The sequence below is a fragment of the Chiloscyllium plagiosum genome, unplaced genomic scaffold (assembly GCF_037043375.1).
Source record: "Chiloscyllium plagiosum isolate Xiang-an unplaced genomic scaffold, Cpla_swu_hap1 HiC_scaffold_31, whole genome shotgun sequence".
Taxonomy (NCBI): Eukaryota; Metazoa; Chordata; class Chondrichthyes; order Orectolobiformes; family Hemiscylliidae; genus Chiloscyllium; species Chiloscyllium plagiosum.
Window position 1 is genome coordinate 11,847,576 of NW_028270169.1, and position 18,671 is coordinate 11,866,246.

General features: G+C 40.2%; 1 protein-coding gene across 8 annotated transcripts in view; it reads left to right on the forward strand.

Annotated features, from left to right (window-relative positions):
- Positions 1-13,969, forward strand: part of ulk2 (unc-51 like autophagy activating kinase 2) — a 117,538-nt gene extending 103,569 nt beyond the window's left edge. For all 8 annotated transcript variants that reach the window (XM_087977231.1, XM_087977236.1, XM_087977235.1 and 5 more), the window contains 5 exons: positions 2,380-2,558; positions 3,610-3,728; positions 4,971-5,128; positions 6,973-7,108; positions 8,610-13,969. In XM_087977231.1, the coding sequence (XP_087833357.1) occupies positions 2,380-2,558; positions 3,610-3,728; positions 4,971-5,128; positions 6,973-7,108; positions 8,610-8,677 (660 nt within the window). In that variant the 3' untranslated portion in view covers positions 8,678-13,969. The remainder of the gene's footprint in view (positions 1-2,379; positions 2,559-3,609; positions 3,729-4,970; positions 5,129-6,972; positions 7,109-8,609) is intronic.
- The last annotated feature ends 4,702 nt before the right edge of the window (positions 13,970-18,671 follow it).

Genomic DNA, 18,671 nt, shown 5'->3' on the forward strand with positions numbered 1-18,671 from the left:
GTGTTGCAGAACGAGGGTGTGTCATCACTGGGCTCCTGAAATTGAGAACAGATGTTTGCCAAGTGAATTTCAATTCATGTGACATCGTTCACAAATTCCCATTTGTTGTGATTTGCAGCTGTTAGAGGGAAATTGGGCTTTTAGGCCTCTGGTTTCATTGGTGTCATGGGGGGAGCCACAACAGTTAGCAAACCTCTTTTTCTAGTTGATTTCCTTTGCACCACAACAGGAAATGGCCCAAGTTATATTTATAGCTGTATACTTTGAAAGAGTGCATGTTACTTGAGACTGGAAGGAAGAAGACAGTGCATCTGTTGCTTTCTGGATTGTCTTGTGATTTTTAAATTTCCTTAGCAGCAGCTGATGGTGAGCAGGCTTTTAAATGCAGTGGAAGATTTTTCTGTTGTGTAATAGTTTTTAGTAAAACAGGTAATACTTGATGTGTTATACAACTAAATGCATGAGAGATTTGAGCAATTTGTTTACTAGAAACAACAAAATCTGTTCTCAAGTCCCCTGCTGAACTTAGTTTAAGCCTGCTCATCATGTGACAGTTTATGAATGTACCATTTGACACACATCAGCTGCTATTGCATCATTAGCTTCTGTGCGGTCAAGAGAGAGTAGTTGAAATGTAAACAAGAGAACAGCTTTTTTTATGGGTGCAACTTTCCCTTAATGTAGCACTCTGTAATTCTCTTCAATTTGGTTGCCAATGACATTTGGTCTTAGCTTGTGAAGACGTCATGAAATAGAATTATTTTCTTTCAGGTTTTGTTAAAAACCTGGCAGTTTCTGAGTTGAATTACTATGGTAACCTTACTGTCAACATTTTTATCAAGATTTAAATGTAGAGCACACCTCATTTTGGGTATTTTGCAAATTTTTTTTAAATTGACTCCTTTGGCAATATCTTCTGCTTGTTACACCTAAACTACTATGATAGCCATTTGGTTTTTATGACCAAATTTGTCCTCCGCTTTTCTCCTCTTATCCATCCGACACCTCCTCCAACTGTTATATACCTGACCCAATTCTATGCTTCATGACTTCCCTTTAAAATCCTCGTCACTATCCTCCTTCAGCCACTGTGCCAACAAAGTTCTCAAGCTTAGTAATCTTAACATGAATGACAACTCACCTTGCCCTCTGTTCTCTGAGTTCAATGCAATTCCATGTTCCCTTCATCGCTCCCTCCATGTGTGTTCACTGACTGATATTTCCAAATGACTCCCAAATCTTGTCAACCTAGATCGCCTCTCTACTCCTGAAATCTCAGTTGCAAACACGGCTATCTCTGCTCTCTGTCTAATTTACATCTGTATAAGATGCATTTTATTTCCACAACCACTTTCTTCTAGGCAGTACCTACTCGTTAAAATGGTTTTCCCATGTCATAATAGCGCTTTCAAATCCCATTTCCTCAGTTCTTTCATGACGTTTCCCTCTCTGCTGATCCACTTACTTTCACATTCACCTCCACCTTTGGTTTTGTCCCAGTAAAATCTTTGCACTTTCCTATTCTGGCTGTTTCCTTGGCACAGCTCCTATCTCCACTTCCTCCACTCCAAGGTATTTGCTTTATCGATGGGTCTTTTTGATATTAAATGGCTCCAATCAATTAAAGAGAAACCAGCTTAAGAGCAAAAGAAGTAGATGTAGTAGCTGGACTCTCAACCCGCTCCCCCATTTGATGTGATCATTGTTGATCTGAAACTTCAGTTCCACCTTAATGCCCTATTCTCATATCCTGTGATTTCTTTCCCTCCCCACCTTCCTTCTCCCACCAAAACTACTGACATTAGTCTTGAATGTGCTCAAAACTTTTGAGCATCCACAGCTCTCTCTGGTAAGGATTCCGAAAAAAAATCACAGCTGTCTGAGTAAGAAATTTCTCTTTATTTCTCTCCTAAATAGCTGACTCCTTGTTTTTAACTGACCATCCAAGAAACCATCATTTTTAACATCTCCCTTGTCACTCCTTCTAAAAACGTTCTCCTTGGTCGTAAAATTCAATTTGATCATCCTTGATATAGTCATGTTGAGAGTTGCTGGTTAGCTCAGTGGCTAGATGACCAGTGTGTGGATCAGATTAACACCAGCACAGGTTTCAATCCTCATTCTGGCTGAAGTAGGGTTGGACCTGCTTCCTCACCTGACCTGTTGTTCTTAAAAAAAAAAAATATACACAGCACTTTCGTGAATAGTCATGAAGGGTCTGCTTTCAGACAGAGATTTCAGAAAGGATGAGAATGAATTAACAGCTTTTGGCTCTTAAATTATGGTCATGTAATGTTGGTTCAATTATTACAGTATGACTTGGGAGCTTGTTTTCAAAAAAAACCAGCAACAAAAATAATTTTCTTTCTTTGATTGCAGAGAGAACATACAGATACCTTGCGACACCTGAACACAATGTTGACGTTTGCAGAATGCATTATGGATATTGCAGTGGTGAAAGGAGGCAGTGTGGACCTAGGCACCTCTGCTGCCTCCCTCTACCAAATCCAGGAGAGTGTTGTGGTTGATCAGATTAGTCGTCTCAGCAAGGAGTGGGGGTTGGTATTTATATTAATTACCCTTTGGAGTGGGCTTTTGGGGCTGTTGTGGGAGAGAACATTGCAGATCAGTAAATCTGTGTGGAAATTGGGCGATTGAAAATCTAGACGTTTTGGCAATTGAAATTGGCTGCTCTAATTTTTTAAAATTCACAAAAAACACAGTTCCATGTCACAAGTGCTTCACGAGCAATGTATAAAGACACTTAATATTACTGAGCCCTTTGCATGATTTTGTTCCTTCTGACAGCAGTAGAGCGCCAAGTTTCTCTTAAATTCTTGATCATAATTGCAGCTCTGCTTCTATATTGTATATTGTGAAGTTTGTTCCATTTTGATGCAGTTGAGTGACAAATGAAAATCCTGGTAATTCCTCTTGGTATTTATTGCACAATGGTTCATAGAACAGCATTTATGAAGGGGGAAAAAAAGCCAAAGAACTACAGATGCTGGAAATTGGAAATAAAAACAGAAATCCATAAACAGTCCTGAAGAGTAATTGAACCCAAAACGTTAACTCTGCTTCCGCTCCATAAATGCTGTGAGACGACGTGCTGGATTTTTGTTTCAGCAATGTGTGTTTGTTGTTGAAGGAAGTTGTGACTTTTGTCCAGTAGTGATCTGTAGATACGAGCGAATTGGAACAAAACTTTCTCTGTCCAAATGGTGATTGAAACCTAAAATGACATTCCCAAAATGTACATGCTTCCTTGCCAAAGGGAGAGCAGCCACCCAGATACTCCTGGGAATTTGCCAGTCCTTATTTAATTTCTGGGTGGTAAAGGATTGTCTCTGTTCACCGATCCTTCTAGTTGTCTTTCTTGCTAGTATGGAAATTTTGGTTGAGCCTCACGAGGCACATTATTTCTCATTTGTGGTCAAACCAAAGTTTATCCTTTCCAGGGAGTGATAATGTAAAGGAGGCTTGCTTCTCTCTGCATAGGCTGTCTTTGCACAGCTCCGCTTCTTCCTGACAATGAAGCATGCAGACGTTTCAGCTTACTGGAATGTTCTGTTCGATGGAAAACTTATTTGTATGTTTTATTTACAGACAAGTGGAGCAACTTGTACTATACATGAAAGGAGCTCAGCTGTTGGCATCTTCTTTGCATCTTGCAAAAGACCAGGTTAAGTCAGGCAAGCTGAACCCATCTACAGCAGTTAAGCAAGGTATTGAAATCTGCATTTTCATAAAGGCATGACTGCAAAAGTGCTGGACCTGTCATGTTATTGTGGTGGGGGGGGGGGGGGCAGAGAAAATTTGTGGGCCAATCTGCAAGTTAAAATAAGATAGAATTATAATATTAAGTGACTGTGCATTTTCAGAGTGGATATATTTACAAATTCTAGCTCTCTGATGTGTTGGATGAGAGGAGTAAGAAGCCGTTCTAATTTATTTTCTGTCTTGATGCTGTATCATCTTATGACAACATCACTGAAGGATGAATATATCATGCAAGTTAAATAACCTAGTTATGTACGTGCTATTTGTGGCTTTCAGAATTTGTGCCACAGTACAAGCATTCATTTCCCCCATATTTCATCTGACCTTGCAGCATTTGCATTTTGATTTAATGCAGAAAAATTGTTAATTTCCAATACATGCCTTTCTGCAAAAAAAAAAAGCAAAATATATTGCCAGTTTTTGCACAAAGTCATATCTTGTGCATTATCAGCTGAAAAGTTTATAGCTGGAACTGTACATCACTTATGAATTTTGCAGATATTTGTGTATATGTTAATAATGTTGTCATTCTACGCTACTATAACATTGAGCAAGTGTCTCTATCAGCTACAATTATTAACAATTTACGAGTTGGGAATGTGATGGAATATTCTTCACTTGCATGGTTGAGTGCAGCCGCAACAACACTCCACCTTCATAGCATCTAGGACAAAGCAGCCACTTCTTCAATTCTCCATCCAGTAACCTAAGCATTCACTCCATTCACTACTGGCAGCAGTATGCCAGTCGAGAGATTCACTGCATCGACTGTCCAACTTCATTTCAACATATCTTCCAAACCTCTAATCTCTGCATCTAGAAGGACAAGGGCAGTTAGCACATGGCAGCACCACTAACTGCAAGCTTTCCTCAAAAGTAAACACCATCCTAAATTGGAACATTGTTCCTTCACTGCTTCTAGCTGAAAACCCTAGAACAGCCTCCCTCATGTAGGTGTACCCATATCGCATGCACTGAAGCAGTTCAAGAAATTAGTTTGCCATCACCTTAAGAGCAGTTGGGGATGGGCAATGAGTACTTGCCTTGAGAGTGACAACCACTTCCAATGAGAGACTAAGAAAATACTAAACAAGACATTTAATGCCATGTGGTAAACTGTCATGAATTGTAACGGAACACCAGAGTAATCCTATGTTACAGTAATCCTCCTGACTTCTGTTTTGCAGTTGTTAAAAATATGAATGATCGATACAAGTGCTGCATCTCCTTTTGCAAAAAGTTTACCGAGAAACTGAATCGTTTCTTCTCTGATAAGCAGAGATTTGTGGATGAAATCAACAGTGTTACTGCAGAGAAGCTCATCTACAGCTATGCGGTGGAAATGGTAACTATTATCTCTTGATTTTTGAGGGGTATTTTGACAGAGGATAGCCTAATTTGGTTTTTGTAGTGATGTGGTAAAGGTGAACAGCAAAACATAGCAAGATTGGTTTATTTTAATAACCATCTGAGGTTTTGATGGATTATAAACGGTGAGTCAAGCCAACAGTGGTGTTCAGCTGAAGCAGGGTTAAAAGGCTGTGAATTGAGGGCCCTGTTTTTAAAGTTGCGCATCTGTCTTTATTAATTTTTTTTATATTTTGGTGTTTTATAATTAAATGAAAATGCTTTCAGCAGTTTAGGATGTAGGAGGACTGGAGCATAAGATTTCTTCTTTGATGTTGGACAGCTTAAAACCAATATGGTAATATTTGGCTAATTGCAAGTGGATAAAGAGTGGAGCTGGAAAAAGCATAGTAGGACAATCAGCATCAGAGGAGATGTTTCATCCAGTCCTGGTGAAAGGTTCCGACCTGAAACGTCAACTCCCCTTCTCCTCTGATGCTGCTTGTCCTGCTGTGACTTTTCCAACTCCACTCTTTATCCACCTCGACTCTCCAGCATCTGCAGTTCTCACTACCTCCAAATGGTTATTTGCAGCAAGATCAGTTGCATTATAAATGTTGTCATAGGAATTTACGGGAGAATTTGATAACAGGAAATATCCTTCACTTGGGCAGGTAGCAGATAACAAACTCACCTCCAAAGTCCCCGTCGTCCTGACTTGGGAGTGTATTGCTGTTCTTTCACTGTCCCAGGAACACTCTCCCTAACAGCACTGTGGGTGTCCTGAGATCACAAGGACTAAAAAGGCTCAAACCAACTCACCATTGCTGCCATAGGGGCAATTAGGGATGGGAATCAAATATTGGTGATGCCTACTTTACATGCATGCAGGTGCAGGATTTTCGATATAGATTTTACAACACTGGGTAGCTTCCATTGTGTGAATTCCCCAGTGATGTATATTTTGTATTGAGTAATAGCATACAAGGTGGATATTGTGGCAGAGTCTATAATCTGTCCGTTTCACCCAGTGAAGTTAGAAAGGAAATAATAAAAGGTAACTTCAAATGTCAGTCTTTCATTGAACTCATATTTTATTCCGAAGAATTAGCTGGATTTTTGTTTGGAAACTGGTGAAGTGACCCAGGGGTGCACATTGCCATCTACTTGGTATTGACTCAGTGTGGAATTAATTCTCTGGCATGTCCTAAACTAGTCAGATTTTGACTGGCTGGATAGATTGTTGCACTGCTTGCGTAAGGGGAGGTCTAACCCAGAAGTCCCAGACTGTAAGGTAACCCTGAGCCAGATACTGGCCATGCAATATGCTGATGATCCTGGATGGCAGGGGATGAAGGAGAGGACTGAAAGCAAGTTCCCATGTCAGAACAGGAGGGAGTTAGACGAGGAGCTGTTTCTTGTTTGCCTACTACCCCATTGACAGATGCCTGAATTCACTCTTTATTTATCTGCTATGTTGCTCCAACTGGTTCAGTGTAGGAGCAAATTACTGCAGATGCTGGAATCTATTCTGAAAATTACAAATGCTGGAGATGACCGCGCGTCAGGCAGCATCCATGGATGTGATCTCCAGCATTTGATTTCAATCCAATTGGTTCAAGGTCATCTCAAAGGAGAGCAAGTCATTTTCAGATTAGTAATTATATATTAGGTATCCAACATTTTTATGTAGTTTCAAAGAAGTGTGACGTTAGCAGTAGCATTTAACATAAGAGAAAGTGTTCCCCTTTTTGCTGTTTCTAGGTGATATGAGTGTAGTTCCTCATTGTTTGGTGAATTGAACTTTCTGAATTTGTGATAATATCTTTGTTATAATTCTAGGTGCAATCAGCTGCACTCGATGAAATGTTCCAGCAAACAGAGGACATCACATACCGGTACCACAAAGCAGCATTATTATTGGAAGGCTTGACAAAGACTCTGCAAGATCCTGCTGATATTGACAACATCCACAAATGTAAGGATTCAAAAGATCACAACAATTTTGGACACACCCAGAATGTTGGACCTAGCCACCTGTGTTCCATACTGTGTTTTGTTCAAATGCAAGATTTTAGAAAGCTGATCTCGGTCCTCTGTAATGGCTAAGCAAGGTTAGGTAAAGAACAAGCAAACCTTGAAAGTTGGGAAGATCCCAGATTTGATCTGCATGCTGAGTTAGCTGATCTCTGCCAAGGTGACTATATATTAGGATTGTTTAGCCTCAGAGCTCTTATTTTTGTGGAATGGTGCAAGGGTAAAATTGTTCTCCGTTGTGGCAAATTCAAATGATCATTGTATTTGCAGACCCTTCCAATGCCTCGTGCAGACCCTCCCTCTGCATTCTCCCCAGTGCTTCATTCCAGTTAATACTTCAATTCTGGCTTCCACTTTCATAACTGCACCATGCTTTCTGCCAACTCCCCAAAATGTTTTGCAAGGAAGAAATTGAAAATATACAGTATGGAGTTCAGGCAGTTCACTTCAGTTGTGTTACGATATGAACAGTTGCCTTGCAGAATGGTGAATATTTGAATTACCATTTAATGATGAAATCTGCCAACTCAACATTTTATTACAATTTGTCATTTGAGTCCCATTTGTCTGAGCATCTGGGCTGATTTGGTTCTTGGAATAATGAAGACCTGGAGAGGGTAAATGTGTTCTCTTATCTGTAGGAGAAGGACCTTCTATATAACTTGTATAACAAGACACATGTTTAAATACTTAATCATATAAATTGGCGAGCTTTCTGCTTAGCTAAGCTGGTATTGATATCTCCTTTCCCACAGGCTGGCTAGTGCAGTGCTTTCCAAACTGTTTTTGGGTGTGATCCCATTTTAGTGCCTCGAGAACGAAAATTTGGGAGTTGCAAGAGTTGTTGATGGGAGTCTTCAATTGTAGCAGTGGGGGATAAAAGGCGTTAGTTTGGCCACATCACCTTTCATAATCCACACTTCCCTAACCTTCATGCAGCTATCTCCATGTCCTTCACCAGTCAACCCTTCCACTCCCTATCTCCCTCCTGAGTGAATTGATCAGAAGGCAAGTGGGAACCACACTGGATACATACATTTTCACAGGTTTTTGCAGCAGCAGACTTCAAAAAGCAATTGATTATGCTGTGTCCATCATACAGAATAGAAAAAAGGCATTTGGAAGGGTTTTGTGCAACTGTCAGAAATCATTCTGAGCCATTGTTGCAGTCCACCATTTGGGGAGGTCACAGCTTAGTATCATTATTGATGACAAAGAATTCCTTGCCTTGTATTTTTGGTTGTCATGTTGACCTATCTGGAGGCTAATGGAGAGCCTTGCAAGCTACCAACTAGGGTGAGTCCGTTCGATGGCTGAATGAACAGCACCATTGAGCATGTTGTGAAAAATTAAGGTGGATTCTGTTTTGTTAGGAGCTTTATGGGGACTGGCCATCACTTTAATTTTTAAAAAGTAAATATGTTCTTTTGCGTGTTTTGCAGACAAGACCAGCATTGAACGCAGACTGTCTGCACTGTGCCATGGCACAGTGGCTCTATATGAAAACTAGCCTTCTGAAATGGACCACTCACAACAGAGCAGGGACCACCACCTTTCCTGGATCACGCTCAGTCTTGGAGATGCCTTTTCCCTTTTTGTTTTAATGTTTACTTCCCCCATCTCTATTGTGGAAAACTGTTCATACTGAGGCTGTTACTTTTCACCGCCAGTACCATCCCACGTAGCGAGGAACGTTTGATTTTTGTTTTGAAGAGTTACCAAAGAGGAGTTCTTGTTTCAAAGGAAAGGAAATTTATGTATAAATATAGATTACTACTTCTGGAAAACCCTCTCAACGATGTAGCATTTTCTTTCATTTCATTTTATCTCAGAGGTGAAGTATGAGGCAGATTTACTACTTTTGGCTTCAAAAGCCACCTATATCACTGGAGAGCATTAATACATGCATGGGAGTAAAACTGAAGCTTGTTTGTTTTTGTGACAGGACTCATGGGTACTCGGAAACTGATTCAGAAACATTTTGCTCCATCTGATTAACTTGTGTATATACAGTACTGTGCTGTGGCAAATTGGCAAGTTGTCTTTCTCCAAGTGAAACTTCTACGGTCATTTTTAAACACTAATGATGTGATAAATGAGCCACAGTTATTTACAGTAGTTTTAAGTTTTACCAGGATAACTGTACAACCAGTCAAAGGCATGAAATGCCTTCCATCTTCTGCTACATCATATACATGTCAACCCATGAAAACTGATCATCAAGGAGGAGTAAAGCACTTTATGTGGATAGGACGTTGACAGCAAGACATGAGGGGATGGCTACAGCTCACCTCTATGCTTGTAAACCTGACATCACTTTGGATGGGCAGAGAGAGGGGATTTTCTTGTTAATTTTCTTCTTTTTTCCTCGAAGCTCCTGAGACAGGAGCTATTGAAACCACAAAGACTGCTCCAACAGACAACCACTTCTGATTGCACTATCACAGTTCTTTGAACATCTTTAATGTTATGCAGAACTCCTTGTAAAATGACACAGCTTAAAAGCTGTACTGAAGAAATAGGAAATAAAGAATACTGTCCTAATAGGTTAGGCTCCAACGCATTCAACAAAACAAATTTTAAATGTGTTTTGGAGCAAGAAGCACAAAGTGCTTGACACTTTAACTAAAAAGACTGCAAAAAAAAGCGTGTTAATTACAAGCCTTTCCATTTTTTCTACTTATTAAATACTTGAGTAGTTCATATAGAGCAACTGTCTGTATATAATGAAACTAGTATTTTTTTCTCTTTCTGCCAGTGATTGACTTTTAAACAATATTTTTTGGCTGGCTTTGTGCATGTATTCAGTGTGATTGTGCCACTGAACTGATCTGATAATATTGCTAACAACGCTGTTTGTTCAGACAGTATTATGGAGTTAACGCATTCTTCCTGTAGACTGACAACCTGTCGTGCAGACTAATGTAACATTTGGTATTTTCAGGGGTGGAAAAAACACATTATCAGGACTCCGGGAACCAGATTACAAAACAATGTGGACCTTTTTGAATCCCAGGTTTTGCTTCTAGAGGGTAGTTTTGTCACTCGTATGAACTAAAGAATTTGAAGTTCTTTTCCAAACCTGTGTACATCTTGCATGTAGGTGTGCATCCACCTAAACAAAGTGAACAAGCACAATTGTTCCATTTTTCTATCATACGTAATCAGTTGAACAATTCTGGTTTGGCAATAGGCATCCCACAGTCTGGTGAAGGGTTGCAATTAAGCTGACACTAATCTATTTGATTAGAAATTTTATTTTTGTAATTTTAAAATGAAATAAAAGCAGGTGGTAACTGTAGTATAAGGGATGACATCTGTGTGGTACGCTAATGAGACACAGTATGCATCATTACAGGAAATGATGCAATGTCACATGATCTTGTTCTCATGCAGTCTTGTGGCAAGATGAAGCTTCCTTTAACGCTTCTTAAATAAAGTTACTGTTTTCCTTACTTCAGCAGACTCTGTAAATGTTCTTTAGCATGATGAGCCCAAGAATTTTATATGGTGGCAGGAAATGAAAGAACAGAATGGGAAAGTCTCTGCCATTACTGGAGACTTTCCAGCAAGTTACAAGTCCTAATCAAGTAAAAGCATGGCTAAGTTGGTACCAGAGATTTGTAAGGTGTCTCTCAAACCGGAGCAGTGAGCAGGTCAGTACACTACTGCATCCAATAATGGCTGTGTATATGATACCCTAATCAGTAAAGGGATTGACTTAGAAAACAGTTGAGGAAGTAAGGAAAAGATTCTGTGCCTACTTCAATCTGCTAAGCTTGCCCAACAACAAGGGAATTCTATTAATGCCTTTAATTGTAAAGAGCACTGACAGTATAGCAAATTAGAAGAATTAATGAGAGACAGAATTGCATTTCTGAACTTAGATGAAATACTGTCCAATCACTTGGCGGTTGAGTAACTTAACATTAAAGGCAATTCAACAGAGCAGGCAAACTGAGGAGAGGCAGCAAAATAAACAGGTAATTTGGGGGTGACAGAGAGCCATTTCCCAAACAAAATGACTGAGTGAATATGTTAAGTTGAAAAGCAGGGAGGTGGCCCTAGATATACTGGAGGCAGGAACATGTACATTAACTTCCCTGGGTTAACTGTTATTGGTGCAGCAGCAAAAAGCACAGGTGGGGAAATTGTATCTCCAAAGAGACAGGAGGCCACGTGTACTAAGTGTCACAGCAAGAAATTTGTACACCACTCAAAAGACAGCAGGATCAGTGAAATAGAAGATATCTAATGTGGCAATGCCTTTTTTGGTAAGATCAGGGAATCGAGCAAAAGCGACTGGAGTGCTGATAACAGAGGGGAAACTAGACGTGTGATAAGTTATTGAAAAAATGTGATGCTGGAAAAACACAGCAGACCAGGCAGCATCCAAGGAGCAGGAGAATCGACGTTTCAGGCATAAGCCCTTCTTCAGGAATGATAGCGTGATAAGTTAGGCTTGGGTGCACCAGTTTTGCTTTTTACTGCTGCTGTACTGTGGTTGGAGAACCATCCAGCACCAGAGTTGCTCATCCTTAGCAGGAATGCTTGTATCAACTTGTGCAAAGTAGAGGAACTGGAAAGTCAAGAAGGTTAGCCTAAAATTTATCAGGGTTGCATAGGAAAGTTAAGGACAGTATGCTCTCTCTCTGTGTACTGAATGATAGCCAGTGTTTCTGTCTAAAATCTCAAAGGTTACTCACCAATTCCTGTAGAAGAAAATTGACTCTGTTGAATTGAAAGGTTCTTTCACCTGTGACTTAACCAACAAGTTAGTGTTTGAAGTTTGTCTGAGTGCCAAAGCTGAATAAATCTATTGGAATTTGCAAAGATCTTGCACAGGTGAACAAATTCAGTTAGATGTGAAGTTCATGCTGCGTTGTCTGCCGAAGAGCGCTTAACAAAAATGGAAGAGTGTTTAATTTTCATGACGCTAGATACAAATAGCATTTTCTTTGGCAATTATCCTTTTATGAGGAATCCAAGATGCTCTGAACCTTAATTATACCTTGAGAGGTTTTGTCACAACCCTTTACCCTGCTTCAGATCAGAGTCAGAAATCTTTCAGAGGGCAATGTCAGGCATTCTGGTAGGACTGGACGGAGTTATATGTTACATTGGTGACGTACTGATCCATGGCCGCACTAGGAATATGATAAGTTGCATTATTCACAGGAAGCAGCACTTAGACCCAACAACTGAAGGGGATTCTCACATCTAACAATAAAATGCTTTGAGCATCTTGTGGATGCGTCTGATGCTGGAGCTGATCGACAGAAAGCAAGATCAGTAAAGGGGGTTTCCAGCTTCTCAAGCTGACTGAGTTCCAGAGATTCATGGTTATAGTAAATCTAGTTTGCCTTCAGAAGCACCTTTCAAACCTGTGACCTCTACCACCTGGGAAGATAATAGCAGCAGAGACATGGAAGCGCCACCACCTAGAAATTCCACACCAAACCTCTCACGATCCCGATGGAACCTTTCCTTCAGTGTCACTGGGTCAAATTCCTGGCATTTCCTTTCTTAACAGCATTGTGGGTGCACCTACTCCCATGAACAGCAGTTCAAGGTGGCAGTTTAGCAACACCTTTTCAAAGGAACTTTCAGGTTGCAGTAAATGCTGTCCTAGCCAGCAGTGTCTACATCCTGTTAATGAAGCAGAAAGATTCTTGTCCAAACTAGTGGTCTTCAATGAACTGCTACAACAGTTACAAGACAATACACAGCCTTTGAAAGGAGTGCAGCACAGATCGTCTGAGAAAATCGAAGATGACATCAACATCTCTGATATTTTAAATCATCGTAATCCAGAGTTGCTCACTTATTGAAGATGTAACTTTGCCAGCATAGGGTGTGGTACTCTTTCAGATACTGTATAGAATGAGAGACGAGGTCTAATTGATATATGCTAATGAGACAATATATCACAGGGTCTGATGAAATGTTACATGATCTTGCTGTCTCTTACAGCCTCCTGTCAAGATGAAGCCACAATAAGTGAATACTTTCCTTACTTCAGCAGACTCTGTAAATAATCTTTAGCACAACAAAACCAAGAATATTATGGCAACATAGAAATAAATACATGTTTTAGAAAAGCCAATGCTAAAGTGTATTCTTTAGGTTTAGAATCAGCAACCATGTTCTTATCTATTTCTTCTTCCCACCTGTCAAATTTTGTCCTTTCTGCAAACTGACCAGGCTGACAGTTTTATTTTTAAAACCGTTTTGTCTTCTGCACAGAACACCAAATTTAGAGTCATATTTGTGACCAAACGTGTCTCCATCTCCAGATTCTCTGGGCAGTCTTCCGGAGTTGGTAAATAAATTTTTCCACCCTTGAGCAATTTTACTTTACCATTTTTTGGTTTGTTTTATTATTCAGCTGCTTGAATACTTGAATATTGAACTAAATTCATTCATAACAATCATGTTTCATGTCCCAGAGACAGTTGTATTCGATATATTTTCCATGGGCAATGAATTTGACTTGTTCAAGAAAGCCGTCTAAACTGTTTTATTTCCCCCTTGCTTTATTTTATGAAAGGATCTAACATATTTTATTTATCTGTAAACAATTCCATTAATTCTGAAGACAGTTTTTATTTATAAAATATTTGTACTATTAGGTCTTTAATACAGTGTTTCTACCTCTCATTTGTGTATAACGGCATGCATACTCAAAGAAATCAGGTTGCAATCACATTCACTTGTTATGTAGCAGCCTTTTTAATATGGCCTGTAAAGATGTACATTAAGACAACGAAAATAAAATTGTCATGAAATATTATCAAAGTGATCATTTTGATGTACTCTACTGTGCAGTGTCCTGCTTTCACATACCTCAGTTCAGTATCTGAGAATGTCTGTTCAAATTTAGTTTTTGTGGGTGAGTTGCATGAGCAGATTCGTGGAAAGAAACAGAAGATTGCAGTTGTCTGCCCCACAGCCACCAGTCACCCTCCTCTAACCTGTAATGCAGAGTCCAAAACAAGAATCCATCGGAGCAGACATTGATTTGAAATCTCCATTTATTTTCTGCTCTAGCACCCTGTCTTTATCTTGCTTTTTTTTCCCCCTTTGGCCTGTATCATTAATACTTGCATGTGAGCCTAAACCATAAATACCAAAAGGTAGCTCAAATTGTACTTGTAGCTTGGGTGGTAGTGTTGGAGAGACATCACTATTCTCATTGTATCCTGTTCTAAAGCATATGCATGTCTACATTCACTCTTCAGTGCAGAATTTTGGATCGAGGCGATGACTTGTTCTATTCCTCCCTCCCCAGAGATGCCTCGATCAATTGTAGTGCATCTTTCACTGCACAGCTGAGACTTCACTTGGCTGCTAAATGTGAGTGACACTGGCAAGGCGGCATTCAATCCCGAAACCCAGTTGTCTTGAGAATGTGAAACAGAAATTGCTGCTCCATGAGTGACTATTCATTCTCCTAGGATGATTGTTAGCTACTCCTTTGTTCAACTGTTCCTCTCTCTCTTTCTGGGCTCTGTCTCAACCTATCACTTACTCCTTATCACTTTCCCCAATCTAATTTGCATTTAAAACAACCTTTTCCTAGCTACCATCCATTCTGAGGATGGGTACTGAACCAGCAATGTTAACTCTGATTTCTGTCCACACGTTGCCAGACCTGAGCTTTTCCAGCAGTTTCTGGTTTCGTTTCTGATTTCCAATATTAGATGTTCTTTCAGTTTTAATTTGTATTGAGAATGTGTTTGGTTACCTTCTAATGATTTAATTGTACAATTAATGGACTCCTTGGCCTCTTAAAGAGCCAATTTGTTAATGTGAATTTGTTAAAGAGCAAACTGTGTTATTTTTGATTAGTGAAGGTCCGAATGGATTGGACTGATTGGCTGCTTTCCCTGAATTGAAGGCAGTCTGATCACTTTTCTCAGCAAATCCACATGTGAGCAGACTCATGTGGGTTCCGCATATATTGAGAATGCTGTGTTGCACTGGTCAACATTGCCTAGTATCTTATTAGGTAATGGGACAGCCCATCGGGGAGATTCTGATACATAACGAACCTTTTATGTCCCCCCTCCCTCCATCACCCCCCGCCCCCGGAACAGTACACCAAAGTGCTTGTGAAAAGTGGATATGAAATTTACCCTATGCTTGAATGTCACTATTCAAACTGCTTATTTGTCCTGCCTCTTCCAGTTAGGAAGAGAAAGTGAGGTCTGCAGATGCTGGAGATCAGAGCTGAAAATGTGTTGCTGGAACAGCGCAGCAGGTCAGGCAGCATCCAGAGAACAGGAGAATCGACGTTTTGGGCTTAAGCCCTTCAGGCTGATTCCTGAAGAAGGGCTTCTGCCCGAAACGTCGATTCTCCTATTCCCTGGATGCTGCCTGACCTGCTGCGCTTTTCCAGCAACACATTTTCAGCTCTTCCAGTTAGGAGCTTGGAATTCAGTTAGATTAGGTCTCTCCAAAGAATCTAAGATGGAAGCTAATGCGATCCCGGGTACTGGATGGAAGTTCAGTCCTTTGATAAGTGAATGCAGTGTGGCCAGTTGGCTCTGAAGACATTGAGTGCCTATGCTTTTTCTACAAGGAAGGAAGGAAAGAAAGTTGGAGGCAGCCTGAACATTATTCATACACTGCTTAGCAGTTGACCATCTTAGATGAGTTGACATTTTGTTTAAGAGGTAGACAAGTGTGTGAAATAAAATGGTTTGCTCATTAACCAGTTCAGTCCAACTGTTTTAGGCTGCTACCTGTATCTGAATAGCATTAATGCCTTTAATTCTGGTTTTCAGCAAAAAATGTTTAATATACAAGGTTGTTTTCCAGTTGCATTTGTAGCAAAGAGCTTGGCTTAGCTGAAGATCCAGAGTTGGAGAATTCCATCCCTACCATAGACTTAGCACATTATTAGAATGCCACTTCCAACACTGTAGCACTCCCTGGCTACGACTTCACTGAAGTTTCCATCATTTATGTGAGATACTAAACTGAGGCACTGTTTTATTGAAAGATCCCATGACACTATTTGAAAAAGAGAAGAGATTGGCAACCAACCATTTTTCAAAATACTTTGCAAACCCAAATCTTGTTTTGTGAATACTGATTGACAATAGGATCAGAGAGGACTGTGAATGTTTTTTCCCTTCCAGATCTCCAGAATTTGGAAATTTGAAATCAAAACAAAATTTGTAAGAAATGCTCAGAACTGCAGAGAGGACCCTAGAATTAAAGGTTCAAATTAATAACCTTTCTCATCCAGATTTTGGCTGACCTGATGCATGCTTTCAATGTATTCTGCTCTCATTTCAAAATACCATTGGAACTAACTTCAAATATTGCTTGTGCTTTTAACAATGGTTCATCTTTGAAGAGTAGTGACATCACCCAGCAGACAACCAGTCCCTCAGATGGGAAGATTCAGTCACTCCCATTGTCAAATTGTACGAATTGAACCACCTTCCCTCCCCCGCCCCCAAGTAGTTAATAGAACCAAGTTAATGTACTCGACAGTTTCTTCTTGCCTGGAAAATGATGTGTAGTACATACATCTAAAGAAAATAAGGAAATTGAGGAGCTATTGTTTTTCTCTCCTCATTCTTTGTTTCACTTTTGATCCTTTGATTTTGCAGTGTTGGATAGTTTCAAGTCAATGTATCTCCAATTAGTTGGGCAATGTTCCTGAAAAGGAGGACATACAGGCAGTTAAATGGTGCAGTTCATGACCACCTCAAGTCTCCTTTGCCAATGAAGCAAGGCCACAGTTCTCAGAATTATGGGAACCAGTTTCCCCATGTCTAGCTTCCACAGACAGCGACACGATAAAGGCCAAATAACAAAAGTTTTAATGAAGTTGGTGAGTAAATATTTGCCAATACTCCCCAGGGATAACTCTCCTCCTCTTCATTTAGATTGTTCCATGGGATCTTCTGTCACGTCACCATCTGCCAGGACGAAAGAAAAATCAACCCAGGTGTTAATGGTTCCTGAAAAATGTAGCCAGACTAAGGCTGTGGTGTAATTGCTGAAAATCTGGTGTCCTTACTGCCTTGTTTACCTGTGAAGAACAGGCACATGAATGGGTGGCATAGGAATATTTTCTCAAATACCTTGTGGCTTTAGCTGAAACTATTAAGATCAGATGAGTGGTGGCAGTCTTCACTTGGATTTGGAGGGGGCGACAGGTGCTGGCCTGGGTCATCCCTTAGGAGAGAACATTGGAAGACCAGCTGGAGAATGAACCTTCCATCTGTCAGCAGTTATGGATATATGTTACAAAGTAATCGCTAAATGTTCTAATCTGGGCTTTCTGATGGGCTTAGAGATGAAGGAAAACAGGAAGTAGATGAGATCATTCAGCCTTTCGAGTCTTATTGACCATTTGGTATGGTCATCCAACTCTGGACCCCATTTTTGCTTTTGCCCCACACCACTATATCTAACTCATTGAAAACATTCAACTGCTTTCTGTGGCAGAGAATTCCACAGGCTCACCATTGCAAGCTGATTTCTCCTCATCTCAGTCCTAAATGGCCTTTCCCATACCCTTAAATCCTAACGCCTGTTCTGGATTCCTCAGTCATAGTGAACATCCTTCCAGTGATTACTCTGTCCATTCCTGATTAGAATTTTGTAGGTATCTATGAGATTCCTCTTTGTTCTTCTAGCGAATATATTCCTAACTGCTGTAGTTTCTCTTCATACAAGAGGCTTGTCATTCCAGGTGAGATAGTGGAGGGAGAAATTACTGGAACAACCAAAGGTAGGAAATCTACAATTAGATTAACCAAACATGCAGAGCTACTCTGACAGGTAATTTAGTCAGCAAAACCTTTTGGAATATTGATAATTTCAGGTTTCTATTTCCAGGCATCATGTATGTCTGTCAAATGATTAGATACTCCCAATTGAGCTAGGGCCTACGCAAGCAGTAAATTTAAAGATCATTGAGCCTTCTCATCGGAATATGGTTATGTTGTCTTGAAATGTCAGAATAATAACTTGATTTGCAAAGGGAGCAACCAATGTGACAGTGTTCTTTGCTTTTTAAAGAAAAACACTTCAGTGTTGCGTGTGCTGACATTTCAAGCGAAATACCTGCGAGTTGCTCTCTCGACGAGAGTGATGATTGGGGCAGTGCAGAGCTGCATAGTTTAATCTTGCTGTCATCTGATGACCCCCATTTGCATACTCTAATGCTGTTCCATCCTACAGTTGCACTGTAACATTTACCCAGTGAATCATTGGCAGAGGGCAGGCATTTTGAAAGCTGAATAGAAATGTATCATAGAATCCGTACAGTGTGGAAACAAGCTATTTGGCCCAACACATCCACACTGACCCTCCGAAGAGTATCCCACCCAGACCTGTTCCCCTACCCTGTTATTCTACATTTCCCCTGACTAATGCACCTAGCCTATACATCCCTGACCTGCACATCTTTGGACTGTGAGAGGAAGCGGGAGCACCCAGAGAAAACCCATGCAGACATGGGGAGAGTATGCAAATTC